General features: G+C 37.5%; 1 protein-coding gene and 1 long non-coding RNA gene across 2 annotated transcripts in view; one reads left to right on the top strand and one right to left on the bottom strand.

Moving 5' to 3' along the window:
• Window positions 1–14283, top strand: part of mfsd2b (MFSD2 lysolipid transporter B, sphingolipid) — a 48294-nt gene that overhangs the window by 3655 nt on the left and 30356 nt on the right. The window contains 2 exon segments of the mRNA NM_001365964.1: window positions 12161–12286; window positions 13660–13784. Of these exon segments, the coding sequence (NP_001352893.1) occupies window positions 12161–12286; window positions 13660–13784 (251 nt within the window).
• Window positions 1–14283, bottom strand: part of LOC147832326 (uncharacterized) — a 55844-nt gene that overhangs the window by 17325 nt on the left and 24236 nt on the right. The window lies entirely within an intron of this gene.

Raw genomic sequence — 14283 nt, 5'->3', positions numbered from 1 at the left:
ATTCACTTAAGTATGCAATTGTTAGTATGCATATCAATAATATTATTATATTTAAACCAGTTATTTCCACCACCAATTCCCTAATACACTGTGCTTGGACCAATGATTGTTGTATGTGTTTAATATATAATTTAAAATTAAAGATTGCAATAAAACATAAACATCACACATTTTTACACATTGCTCAGATCACATTAAGTTCTAAAGTGCTTTTGCACAGTTGTTAGTACACATATATGCAGCTGAAATGTATCTAAAATAATATACTGCACTACCTATATAAGGTTGCACTGATATTTGGGATCAGGTTAGAACAGAAAAAGCTGCAGATTTGTTTTTTGTGCAATGTGGAATCAGTAAACACACTCAGCAGGGGGGGAACAGGTGCCAATACGCATGTATTTTTGTTTTGTTATGACACCGGTCTGATTATTTCTGCATCAGTACGTTATGAAAGTATGTGGAATGGCATGTTTTAATGAGCACGGGGAATGTTTATTTCATGGATGCTTCACCATCACACATGCCCGAAGGCTGTTTAGGCGTAGCACTGACAGGCAGACAGTCGAACCCACAAGTACATAGTGCCGTAAAGACGCAAACTGCTCTTTTCAGTTCAGTACATTTTGAGTTTAACCAATTGCGGCAGTCAAAAATCATGTCTGAATTCCTTTCACGTGCCACAGGCTCCAGTGAATTATCAGCTGGGTCGGAAATAGACATAAATGAAAAGCTGTGATTCTAACAGTTTGTTTGCACGCAGATGTTTTTCAGAAATTTTGCTTGCAGATGTAAAAAGATAGTATGATATTTGGAAGTAATCTGACCTTTTCTCTTGGTCGAAAATGGCAGGGATGATCTGTCAAGTGAAATAATGTCAGTGCCGTGTTGTTCTTCTAAGCTGACCTTCTGGCCGAGGGGAAAATGGTGGTTGTGTGTCAATAATGTATGGAAAACACACTAATGGAGCTCTTGTTCTCACGGAAAGGATAGATGGAGACTCTCATGGAGGAAGGTTAAAGATTTAAAGTGGAAATTGTGGGGAATTTAGTTCTACTGTGGGTTTGTGGGCATATCAGCATGCTGATAACTTCTTTTTTTTGTGGTCTTAAAGTTATACTGTAAGATTAATTTAGTAATGTCTTGGAAGAAAATTACTACAGTTGAAATAAATGAGTGGTTTTGATTAACAGATGGTGTATATTTATTAATCGAGTGGCTGTACATTTCTAAAAGATAAATGTGACAAATGACAGTAAACAATCTTAAATTGGTCTATCTGAAGCTGCTGGTGAAATAGCTGGAGATTGTCAATCTGCACTCTATTTCTTATCCTGCAGTTCCCGATTGTAATGTCGAATTTGAACCACTGAATTTATAGAAGCAAATTGTTGAACTAAAACAAAAATAAGCTGAAAACTGCCTGAATATTATACCTCATATTTTTAAACAGAACTGGATATTGTGGAAGTAAATTCTATGAAGTATTGAACTTAACCAAGCAGACACAGGACGTCAACATGATGTCAGAGTGACGTTGTAGCCCAACATTGTGGGTCATTGCATTCTGTTTGGAAATGAAAAGTGGGTTGACATCAGAACCCAACATCAGGCCCACATCAATGTCCAACATTGGACAGGTGTTGCATTTTGGTTACTTACTAACGCAACCTAAAAACAACCAAATATCAATGTCTAGTGATGTTACAGCTTGATGTTGTGTGGACGTGACCACTATGACGTCCTTCTGATGTTGGATTTTGGTTGCCACACCTGATGAATAAATGTCAGAATTTTTGACGTCAATATGAAGTTGGTTTAAGATGTTGACTCGACGTTGGATTTTGGTCAGTTTCTAACACAACCTAAAATCAATAAAATATCAACGTCATTTAACGTCATTATTGGATGTCAAAATAACATTGTCCTTGGATGCTGACGACTAAAATATAATCTAATATTATATTCTGCTGGAAGTATGAAAATGTGTGTGAAATATTTTTAGTTTACAAATTTACAGCTTAAATAAACAACTATGTTAAACTTCAGGACCTAAAAAGACAAACCCTAGCTAAGTCCCAAATCGCATACTTATGCACTATTCTGCGCCATTTTGTAGTATAAATAGTGTAAGTAGTGCGTTCACACTGAAAACTCTAAAAATAATAAGTGCACTTTAATTACCTGTCCTGGATGATGCACTCATTCAGCCGGTAAGATGAAGTGTGTAATGATGGACACTTCACGCACTCAATGACCACAGGTTTGCTAATGTGGCAGAAGGGGCGGAGCTATCGGGCGCACATGTTGGATAACTTTATTTATTTTGGATGGTAAAAACAGTGTGGTTTATTCATAAACTAATTTCGAGAGGATCCCGTGCTTATGATCAACACGGCTGGCTCCTCATTAGCTCCATAATTAAATGATTACAGAAGCATTATAAATAACCAGAGTTTTTCACTCCAGTTATCTTCGTCTTGAAGCTTCACCCCTTCCACCCTTACCCCCCCCTCTCTTTTTTTTTCCGATAGGGCGACACGGTGGCCCAGTGGCACTGTTGCCTCACTGCAAGAACACCACTGATCCAACCTCCTATCGGGCTGATCTTTGTTTCTGTGTAGAGTTTACATGTTCTCCCCGGGCTCCTAGGTTTCCTCCCACCGTCCAAAAACATAAACCATAGCCATCGACTAAACCAAATTATCACCTAAGACAACCTTAGTTTACACTTCTCACATGGCAACTAGCAGGGGAGTTCTCGAGACCTACCTGAGCTCGAACTCCCCTCTCGCCCTTCTAACGGGAGGGAGCCCCGAGCTCGAGGATATTACGAGCTCAGGGCTTTCTCCCGGGACAGTATGCCAAATACGCTTTATTTATTATCAGCTAAGTGTGAACTCTTGAAATTCTTCTACAAGAGTGATTATAGTGTCTCCAGAAGGTAAATGCGGTTATACTCATGGCAGGTATTGTTTGGTAGTTTGGTAATTTATTTCACTGATTTGGCAAACGTCAATTTGAATTTCCGATTAGTGAAAAAAAACAGTGCTCCATTTGGGACGACACTACATACACATACTATACTGTTGAGTGTGTAAGTGCATAAGTACATAGTGCATGAGTTCATAGTGTACAGTGTATGCCATTTGAGATGCAGCTCCTGGCTATTCAACTATTATACTTGTTAATTCAATGCATTATTTTCTTCAGTTACGACTATTCAATAGATTTTTTTTTTGCATTCATTTTGTTTTATAGTTTTTAATTAATCACAGTTCTAGATATATTACTGTGGTAAACGTGACTGTCTTGTTTTGTGTGACCTGAATACTGAGACACCATCAGAGAATACGTGCCTCAGCAATCATGAAAAAATTATCGCCACACTTGCTAGTCTGGGTTTTGGAGAGCTCGATGTTGGTTTTCGCACTCGCTGCATAAAAGCAATGGCATTCCGACCAGTTCAGGTGAAAGTCCAGAGAGAATTTGACCTTGCTAGTGTAATGATAAAATGTTTTTTTTTTTTTTTTAAATCCTGCTGGACACGAAGCTTTAAACCCGTCATTATGTCATCCAGATTCATCCTCACGCAAACATATACTGTGAAAATCAGCTTAGAGCAGAAAACTGTGAGGATGTAGGCTAAGCACAAACAGCTTATGGAAACCACAGAGTCATAATGGGTCACATTTCAGCACAAAACAAGAAAAAAGAAAACTTCATATATATGCATGTTGTTTTACTGTATTACAACTCAAAATATGTACTTAAAGAGATATTAAAAAAAATAATCCTCCACTTGTTCCAATCCTGTTTGAGTTTCTTTCTTTTGTAGAAAACACAGAGGAAGATTTACTGAAGAATGTTGGAAAAAAACAGCCATTGACTTCCATAGTGTTGTTTGTTCATAGTATGGATGTTAAAGGCTGCTTTTTACCAACAATCTTCATAATATTTTGTTTTGTATTCAACTGAAGAAAGAAATTCATAAAAGTTTATAACCACTTGAGTGTGAGTAAATGACCATATTGGGTGAACTATCCCTTTAATTATCAAGGCAATATTGCAATCCAAATCCAATGTTAATATACACTCACCGGTCACTTTATTAGGTACACCTTACTAGTACCTTGTTGGACCCCTTTTGCCTTTAGTCTTAATACTTTAAGGGCATAAATTTCACAAGCTACTGGAAATATTCCTCAGAGACATTGGTCCATAATGGCATGATAGCATCGTGCAGTTGCTGCAGATTTGTTGGCTGCACATTCATAATGGAAATCTCCCGTTCCATCACATCCCAAAGCTGCTCTATTGGATTTAGGTATGGTGACTGTGGAGGCCATTTCAGTACAGTGAACTAGTCTGAGATGATTTACGCTTTATGGTGTGTTGTCCTGCTGGAAGCAGCCATCAGAAGATAGATACACTGTGGTCATAAAGGGATGGACATGGTCAGCAACAATACTCAGGTAGGCTGTGGCGTTGACACGATGCTCAGTTGGTACTAATAGGCCCAAAGTGTGCCAAGGAAATATCCCCTACACCATTACACCACCACCAGCAGCCTGAACCAAAGCAGGATGGATGCATGCTTCCATGTTGCTCATGCCAAATTTGTCAAATCAAGACTCATCAGACCAGGCAATGCTTTTCCAATCTTATATTGTATCTTATATTATTGCGTTCAGAGATGCTCTTCTACAGATCTCGGTTGTAACGAGTGGTTATTTGAGTTACTGTTGCCTTTCTATCAGCTTGAACCAGTCTGTCCATTCTCCTCTGACCTCTAGAATGAGCAAGGCATTTGTGGCCACAGAACTGCCGCTCACTGGATATTTGATATTTTTCTGACCATTCTCTGTAAACCCTAGAGATGGTTGTGTGTGAAAATCCCAATAGATCAGCCATTTCTAAAATACTCAACCAGCCCGTCTGGCACCAACAAGCAATACACTTAAATCCCTTTTCTCCCCCCTTCTGATGCTCGGTTTGAACTGCAGCAGATCGTCTTGACCATTTCTACATGCCTAAATGGATCGAGTTGCTGCCATGTGATTGGCTGATAAGAAGTTTGTGTTAACGAGCAGTGGAACAGGTGTAACTAATAAAGTGGATATAAGAGTGTATATAACATATATTACATACAAAAAAGTGTCATCTTTAATGCATTGCATAAGCTCTGTGATATGTCAAAATACGGCTGAAATAATATCCCATCATCATTCAGCGTAACAGATTTATTTATGTGAAAATGAAGCATTGTATTTATTCTTACCTATACTTCTTTAAATATGTAAATGAGTAAGTGATCATGCCAAATTTGACAATATTTAAAATGATAACAAAATAAACTAAAACGCTGGGGTTTGAAGAATAGTTTAAAAGTAGAAACATTTTAAGACACCAGATGCCATATTCATTCGTTCTTTCATTCATTCATTCGTTCGTTCGTTCTTTCATTCGTTCTTTCATTCATTCATTCATTTACCCTTGGCTTAGTCCCTCATATATCGGGGTTCGCCACATCGGAAAGGACAAGGGCATATATTTTACGCAGCGGATGGCCTTCCAGCTGCAACACAGTACTGGGCAAGACGGAAACACTCTTGCATTCACACGTACTCATACACTACGACCAATTTTGTTCATTCATTCATTCTTGCCTACTGAGCAACCGTGCTGCCCCAAAAGTAAACATATAAACTGAAAATAAATAAGTGAGCATTTCAGGAGTAAAATTACATGTTTTGAATTCTCACACTTGACTGCTGCTATCACGATTCTGCTGTTTTGGATCTGTGAGGAAGTCAGAAGTATTTTCGAGTCTCAGCTCAATGACTTCCTGTTTGTGTCAATCATGATAACAGCAACACAAAAAAACTCTGTGAGAAGTCGAGGGATCTGTGATGCCGGAGTGTTGTAGATGGTTGCCGGGGAATTATTTTGCGGTTGCTAGGGTGTTTTCTTAATGGTTGTCTATCAGTCCAGGGGTGTGGTCCAATCAGAAGCTCCAGAGGTTGTGAATCAGCAGGTCGTGAACGTGAATTCGAGCACTGGTAAGGGCACTAAGGACTTTGGTTCACTACACATTGGGGCACTGATGGTGTCACGACCACCAACAATCCAGCCTGTGCAGATCGCTGGTAAACACACAGTATTGCATAGAACTACAAATCCGCCATTAAATGGACTTTAAGGTCCAGTCATGCACCACTCACACACCTGGCCTAGATCCCTATAATGGTAGATTCACACAGCTAATGCTGCTCAAAGACTGTTTACTAGGACTATTAAAACAGCACAAACACACACATTGTTGCTGAGTCTTGTTTTACAGTTTTGTGACATTACGACGTGTTTTCCTTGCCTTGGCTTGTTTTTGACCCTGTGGCTTGTTTTGTTTATTTACGCTGTCTGCGCCTGCCTTTTTGACCATCTGCTTGTTTATTTGACCATGACTCTGGATTTGCCTGTATACATCTGTTGCCCCTTGTGTTGACCGTTGCTTGCCTTACTATTTTTATGAAACCTGCGTTTCGCACTCCCTGTTGTCAGCGTAACGTCACATTACAGATGGTGACCTGAGAATGTCCTCGTTGTATAATAATAATACTGAATTGTTATGAAATACAGAAGAACATTTTTAATGTAATTTTATAATGTTAATTTGGGTGCATTTTAGACAAACATTTTTTTCATTTGATTAACTTGTATGAATTTAAATAGTAAATATAAATATTTAAAGTTTTTATACTATGGTGCCAAATCGGATTGGTCAATTCACTTACGTCGTATGTTTTTGGATGTTGGGAGGAAACCGGGTAACCTAGGGGAAACCCACGTGAGCACGGGGAGAACATGTAAACTCCGCACAGAAATGTCAGCTGGTCTGCTAAGGGCTTGAACTAGTGACATTCTTGTTGTGAGGCAACAGTGCTAACCACTGGGCCGCCCTATCTTGGAAATGGAAGGAGGAGTAGGGGTGGAAGTGGGGATTCTTCAAGATGAAGATAACTGAGGTGAGAAACTCTGGTTATTGATAGTGAGTTAGGATTCATCAGATGCATCATGCATTAATTAAAGCGGCCCAGTCATGATAAATCATAAGCACGTGATCCTCTCGAAATTAATTTATAAAATAACCACACAAACTAAAACATTAAACGATTGAACAAAAGTGACAGAAAGATGTTAAACTATTTTAGTTTTTGTAGTTTATTTAGTATTTTTATTAACATACTTTTCTATTATGAATTTTGAGACAAATGTGGGATGAATAATGATATCGTTCAGTCAACATTTATTTTGTAATATATATTTTTTTAATCTGTTTTACATAATTGCATTTTTTAAAAAAGCAGTTAAATAGCATATAAATAATAAAATATATATATATATATAGTATATATATAATAAAAAATATATTAAAATATCCACACAGAACCCAGTTATTTTATATTATAGTAATAAACTTTCAACATTATTGATTTTACTTTGTTTTTAATAAAATATGCGCAGCCTGGTGAGCATAAAAGATTATTTTTGTGTTTTTCAAAAGCATTCATTTGTTTTCCTTCAGCTTAACCCCTTCATTCATTAGAGTTCACCACAGCGGAATGATTTGCCAACTAATCCAGCATTTGCTTTACACGGAGGTTGCCCTTCTAGTTGCAACCCAGTACTGGGAAACACCCATACACTCTTATTCACATACACACATTCATGCATTCATTCATTTCCTTTTAAGCTTAGTCCCTTTATTAATCCGGGGTCGGGTTGCCACAGCGGAATGAACCACCAACTTACACCCGGAGGAAACATGCAAACTCCACACAGAAACGCCAACTGACCCAGCCGAGGCTCGAACTAGTGACCTTCCTGCTGAGAGGCAACAACACCACCTGCACCATCGCGTCTCCCACACTCATACACTACGACCAATTTAGTTCACCTATAGTGCATGTCTTTATACTGTGGGAAAAACTGGAGCACCCAGGGAGAACATGCAAACTCCACATTGAAATGCCAACCAGCCGGGACTCAACCTAGAGACCTTCTTGCTGTGAGGAGACCACTGAGCCACGGTGTCACCATTTCAAATGTTAGTGCATTAGTATTAATCACATATTTGCCACTGTATTATAAAACATTTCATTAAATATTTTAATATTTAGCAATTAAATTAGTGTTTTATTTATATACCAGAAAACATACAACAAATTAATGCGAGAAGGGTTTTCTTTTTGTATAAAAAGCAGAATCTTCAGAGACAGATTTGTTTAATAGCAATAGCTCGCGCTTGGCAGATAAACCAGAATTACTATCAGCTTGCAGACTTAAGCACACAATCTTCTTCATTCATTTCACACTTCAGTGCCATCAAATCCTCTTACAGGCCTACTTTTTCCTTCTTTAGTGAAATAATTGCAGTTCAAATAAAAGTGTTTATTTAGATTAAACAGACCTGCCTACACTCTCCAATCTTTTCCAGAGATGCCCGAATAATTACACCTCAACCTCCTGAACTCTGATTTCAGAAGTCCTTCATCTTTTTATCATCATGGAGCAGTAATTACAGCGTGTTTTGAAGGTTTTTTTGCCCCTTGTGGTTGTTTTGTGCGAGGGAAACGGTCGGCTTTGATTGAGCGGATGAATGAGTTCACAACCGTTTTAGTTTCGACCGTATTTTCAGCACCAAACGTCTGTCTGAGTGTCTCCACCATCTCTGGTAAATATATGGCTCAGAGCGGCGGTTAGACGACTCTTTTATGTGTCAAAGGATCTCCCTGCGTTTTCTACACACACACACACATACACAGCCTCAAAACACACACATTTACTCTGCCTGGTCCACAGAGCTTTCTGAAGAGCGAGTGTGCTTTTTTAATGTGTGAAACGCTTTATGCCATTTCTTTGTTCATTGTAGGTGATGGGTGCGGCTGAATGGTACTGTGGTTTAGTGATGTGGTTTTGCTGTTAAATTAATAGCAACACTAAAAATGATCATATTTTCTTTAACAGTACGATATAACAGACTGCAAAAATATAGTTTTCCTCTGTATTTTTGGTCTTCATTTACAGTACAATTTCTAAAATATCCTTAAATTTTGATGAATTTACTTCCCTGTAAAAAAAATATATTAGTACTTTACTTTAAAAACAGATAGTGAAGCCATTGTAAAATGGAACTCTTAAGTTAACTAAACTCTGATAATTATGCACATAGTTCATTTATTTAATAATTTCGAGGCAACATGTTTACTCACTTTTTAAAGTAAACTGTCAACTAATCACTTTAAAAGTCACAAGTTTTCTCAAGTTTTAAAAAGTAAAGTCAACTAATCACTTTAAAAGTCACAAGTTTACTCACCTTTTGAAGTGAAGTCAAATAATCGCTTTAAAAGTCACAGGTTTACTCAAGTTTTAAAAAGTAAAGTCAACCAATCGCTTTAAAAGGAACAGGTTAACGACATTTTTGCAATAAAGTCAACTAATTGCTTTAAGTCACAACTTCACTCAAGTTTTAAAAAGTAAAGTCAAATAATCCAACACAATCTCACGGCAGTTCATAACTTTTTGATTTAGTGGCTAATTCGTACGATCTAATTCTTACAATTTAGTACGACTTGCTCATCCCCCAATAGCGGTTGGGTTTAGGGGTGGGGTTAGATGCCACGCCTCCTTTTTAAAATCGTACAATTTCATACGACTGAACTCGTACTGAATTCGTATTAGCCACTAAAGTGGCAAAAGGTAAAATACTTACGTTTTATTGTGAGATCAGGCTGAATAATCCCTTTAAAAGTCACAACTTCACTCAAGTTTTAAAAAGTGAAGTCAACTAATCACTTTAAAAGTAACAGGTTTACTCACTTTTTTCAAGTTAAGTCTACTAATCTCTTTAAAATCAATGGGTTTACTCAATTTTTAAAGGAAACTCAACTAATCACTTTTAAAGTTATAAGTTTATTCACTTTTTATGTAAAGTCAACTAGTCCCTTTAAAATCAATGGGTTTATTAACTTTTCAAAGTGAAGTCAAATAATCACGTTAAAACAGGTTTACGCATTTTTTAAGACAAGTAATCGACTTTAAAGTAGTGAGTTTACTCAGTTTTTAAAGTAAAGTCAATCACTTTAAAAGCAATCGGTTTATTAATTCAATCTTTCATTTTCCTGCAGTTTAGTCCCTTATTTATCAGGGGATGCCGAAGCGGAATGAACCACCAACTATTCTGGCATATGTTTTACGCAGCGGATACCCTTCCAGTCACAACCCAATACAGGAAAACACGCATACACACTCACACACAATACGGCCAATTTAGTTTATTTAAATTTACCTTTTAGCGCATGTCTTTGGACTGTGGGGGAAACCGGAGCACCCGGAGGAAACCCACACCAACATGGGCAGAATATGCAAACTCCACACAGAAATGCCAACTCACCCAGAACCAGCGACCTTCTTGCTGTGAGGCGACAATGTTAACTGAGCCACCACGCCGCCCGCAACATGTTTTCTCACTTTTTACAGCCTCACAGCAAGAAGGTCGCAAGGTCGCTGGTTCGAACCTCGGCTCAGTTGGCGTTTCTGTGAGGAGTTTACATGTTCTCCCTGCATTCGCGTGGGTTTCCTCCAGGTGCTCCGGTTTCCCCCACAGTCCAAAGACATGCGGTACAGGTGAATTGGGTAGGCTAAATTGTCCATAGTATATGTGTGTGTGTGTATGTGGATGTTTCCCAGAGATGGGTTGCGGCTGGAAGGGCATCTGCTGCGTAAAAATGTGCTGGATAAATTTGCGGTTCATTCCGCTGTGGTGACCCCGGATTAATAAAGGGACTAAGCCGACAAGAAAATGAATGAATGAAAGAATAAATCACTTTAAAAGATTTCCTCACTTTTTGAAGTAAAATCAAGAATCGCTTTTTACAAAGTTGAGAATCAGTTAAAGTATATACTGTAAGTAAAGATTTAATAAAAAGTTAATAAAAAAATAAACAAATAAAATAAAATTAGAAAAGGTTGTGCTTAAAATAAGAAATATTAAAAAATAAATCTTCAAGTGAGGTAAAAATATTCTTCCTTTATTACCCCACTAGCAGATATTTTTTCTTGTGTTAAACATAAACTCACTTAATTTCGTTACATTCATTATTAATTTTCTTTTCGGCTTAATTCTTTTATTAATCTAGGGTCGCCACAGCGGAACGAACCGTCAACTATTCCAGCATATGTTTTACACATCGGATGCCCTTCCAGCTACAACCCAGTACTGGGAACACCCATATACTCTCACATTCAAACACAGATTTATACACTACTGCCAATTTACTATATTCAAAAAGGAAACCCACGCCAACACAGGGTGAACATGCAAACTCAACACAGAAATGCCAATTGGTCCAGCTGGGATTCAAAGCTGCGACCTTCTTGCTGTGAGGCGACAGTGTTAACCATTGAGCCACTTAGCAGATCTATATTCGATTTCCAATTTTTATGCATTCTCAAGTAACACGGGACCTTTTTTTTAATGATGTATGCAAACTTATGAAGCAGCTTTGAAGAGCCTTTATTTGAAGGGTTTTCTCTATGATCAATCCCCTGTCACTCACTGCACTGGAAACATCTGGATTAAATATAAGCGGTGGTTTTGAAGGGTCTTGCGCTGAAGACCACTCAAACTCTCCCACCCACATGCTGGAGAAAGAGAAACTGTGTTATCACCCAAAACCGCAATAAACCAACTCCACATGCGGATGCTCTGACACCACTAAATAATCAACCCATCACTGACTGCAACTAACCAAGATGAAGGAGTGGAAGAAACTGAAAATGAAAAGATGGAAAGCCTGTCATTTCATTAATAGCACATTATTTGAGAGTGAGATTTCCTTAGAGATATAAATAGCCAATGTTTAGTCAGTAGTGCACTTAAAGACATGTGGTATAAGTGAATTGAATAAACTAAATTGGCTGTAGTGTATGAGTGTGTGTGTGTGTGTGTGTGTGTGTCTATAAGTGTGTATGGATGTTTCCCAGTGATGGGTTGCAGCTGTGGGGACCCCATATTAATAAAGGGACTAAGCCGAAAAGAAGACAAATAATTAGCACACTATAGTGTTTGTGATGGTTGTATTTTATTATTTCTTTCCAGACTCTTCTGGATCAGAAGCTCTCAGTTTGCAGTAAATTATGTTTCGCCATTGGAGGAGCACCCAATCAGGTCGCAGGAAGTGCAACAGCATTTTTCCTCCAGATATATCTGCTCGACATCGCACAGGTGAAATCTATGCATATTATAATTAATTATTAAATTTAGCATGGTAATAGCGCACATTAATCACAGAATAACACACTACTTATTATAGGAGTAAGTGAAAGAGATGTATTTATACTCTGATTAGTGATGCTGTTCATTTAAAGGGATGGTTCACCCAAAATTCTTTTACTCACTCTTTACTTATTCCAAACCTTTATGAGTTTCTTTCTTCTGTTGAACACAAAAGAAGATATTTCAAGAGTTCACACTTAGCTCATGATTTATACATAGCTTGTTTGGCATGCTGTCCCGGGAGAGAGCCCTGAGCTCAAGGGATCCTCAAGCCCAGGGTTCCCCCCCTTTTGAAGGGCGAGTGGAAATTGAGCTCAGGTCTATCTCAAACTCCCCTGCTGCTGAGGCCAAGGTGAACTTCCTGAGAGTAAGACATTATAAAAAAGGTTTAGGCTTATTTTATTTATAATATAGAGCACATTTGGATGGTGGGAGGAAACAGGGGAACCCGGGGGAAAACCACGCAGACACGGGGAGAACATGCAAATTCCACACAGAAATACCAGATGGCTCAGCGAGGACCCAACAGCATTGGAATTCTTGCTGTGAGGCAACAGTGCTAGTCACTGGGCCACCGTGCCGCCCATTCTGGATAAAGGAGGAAGAAGGGGAGGAGGGGGGTTTCTTCCAAACGAAGATAGTTGTAGAAAGGAAATGAGGATATATATAGTGATTTGGGATCCTTTGATTGGAGGATCATAATCAGCTAATGTAGACCAGCTGGGTCAATCATGAGCACACGCTCCTCTCGCAATTAGTTTAAAATTAAACTTCGCTTTGAAGAAAGCTGGAAACCTGTAACCATTGACTTTCATAGTATTTGTTGTCCTGTGGAAGTCAATGGTTACCGGTTTTAAAAATTCTTCATGATTATCATCTTTTGTGTTCAACAGAAGAAAGAAAGCCATAAAGCTTTGAAACCCTTTGAGGGTAAGTAAATAATGTGTAAATCTTTCGTTTTGGGTAAACTATCCCTTAAAAGTCTCTTTAATTGCATTGATGTTCTGTAAGACGATTGTTTTTCACTGTGGAAATAGTTTTTAAAGAATAGTATTAGAATTATATATATATATATATATATATATATATATATATATATATATATATATATATATATATATATAACAATAAATAAATATATATAAATATATTTATAATAAATATATTATTTAGTTTTTCTTGAGAAAACTGAATAATTATTATATTCCATCGCTTGAAACATTTAGCAACCTTCAATATTAACATTGAACCTTATTATAGTTTGTTTAACCAATACAAATACATCGCATTCTGTAATATGATCATTTTTCTTCCGTAAACAGATTAACCCGTTCCAGGCTTCCATGGTTTTGTTTGTTGGCAAGGCCTGGGGTGCAGTGACCGACCCCATTGTTGGCTTCTTCATTACTAAGAGCAAATGGACAAAGATCGGACGACTTATGCCATGGTGAGTTTCATTTAAAAAAATAATAACAATGAATGAAGATGTTTTTTTTTTTTTTCTCATACTAAGTGTATATCATTCATATTAAAACACTTTTAAACATTGCTTTCTTTTGAGAAAGTCGAGGATACTAGCACTTACATTCATCTCAGAAGTATAATTGTGTTGTTATTTACTCCTGACAAATGAGGATATTTTAAAGAATGTTGATGTTTTGGGTTTTATTGACTTTCATAGTACAGGCAAAAACAATATGTGAGTCAATGAGACCCTAAACTGTTTGTTTACTAACATTTGTCATGATAGCGAGGTGTGCAATTTTGAGAGAAAATTATATCTAAATATTTTTTATAGTTTTTTTCTCTGACGATTAAACCGTGTTTATATGCTGCCATTGTTTGCTGCTTGACATGCTTTTCCACTCTATAGTACAATGTGAATTGGTTTGATACGGCTCCCTTTGGTGGGCTTTTCCATTATGTTCTGGGATGAAAATTACACA

This window comes from Danio rerio, chromosome 20 (assembly GCF_052040795.2).
Source record: "Danio rerio strain M-AB ecotype USA chromosome 20, GRCz13ab, whole genome shotgun sequence".
In the NCBI taxonomy this organism is placed as follows: domain Eukaryota; kingdom Metazoa; phylum Chordata; class Actinopteri; order Cypriniformes; family Danionidae; genus Danio; species Danio rerio.
Note: the sequence above shows the minus strand (reverse complement) of the source record. Positions and strands in the feature narration are given on the sequence as shown.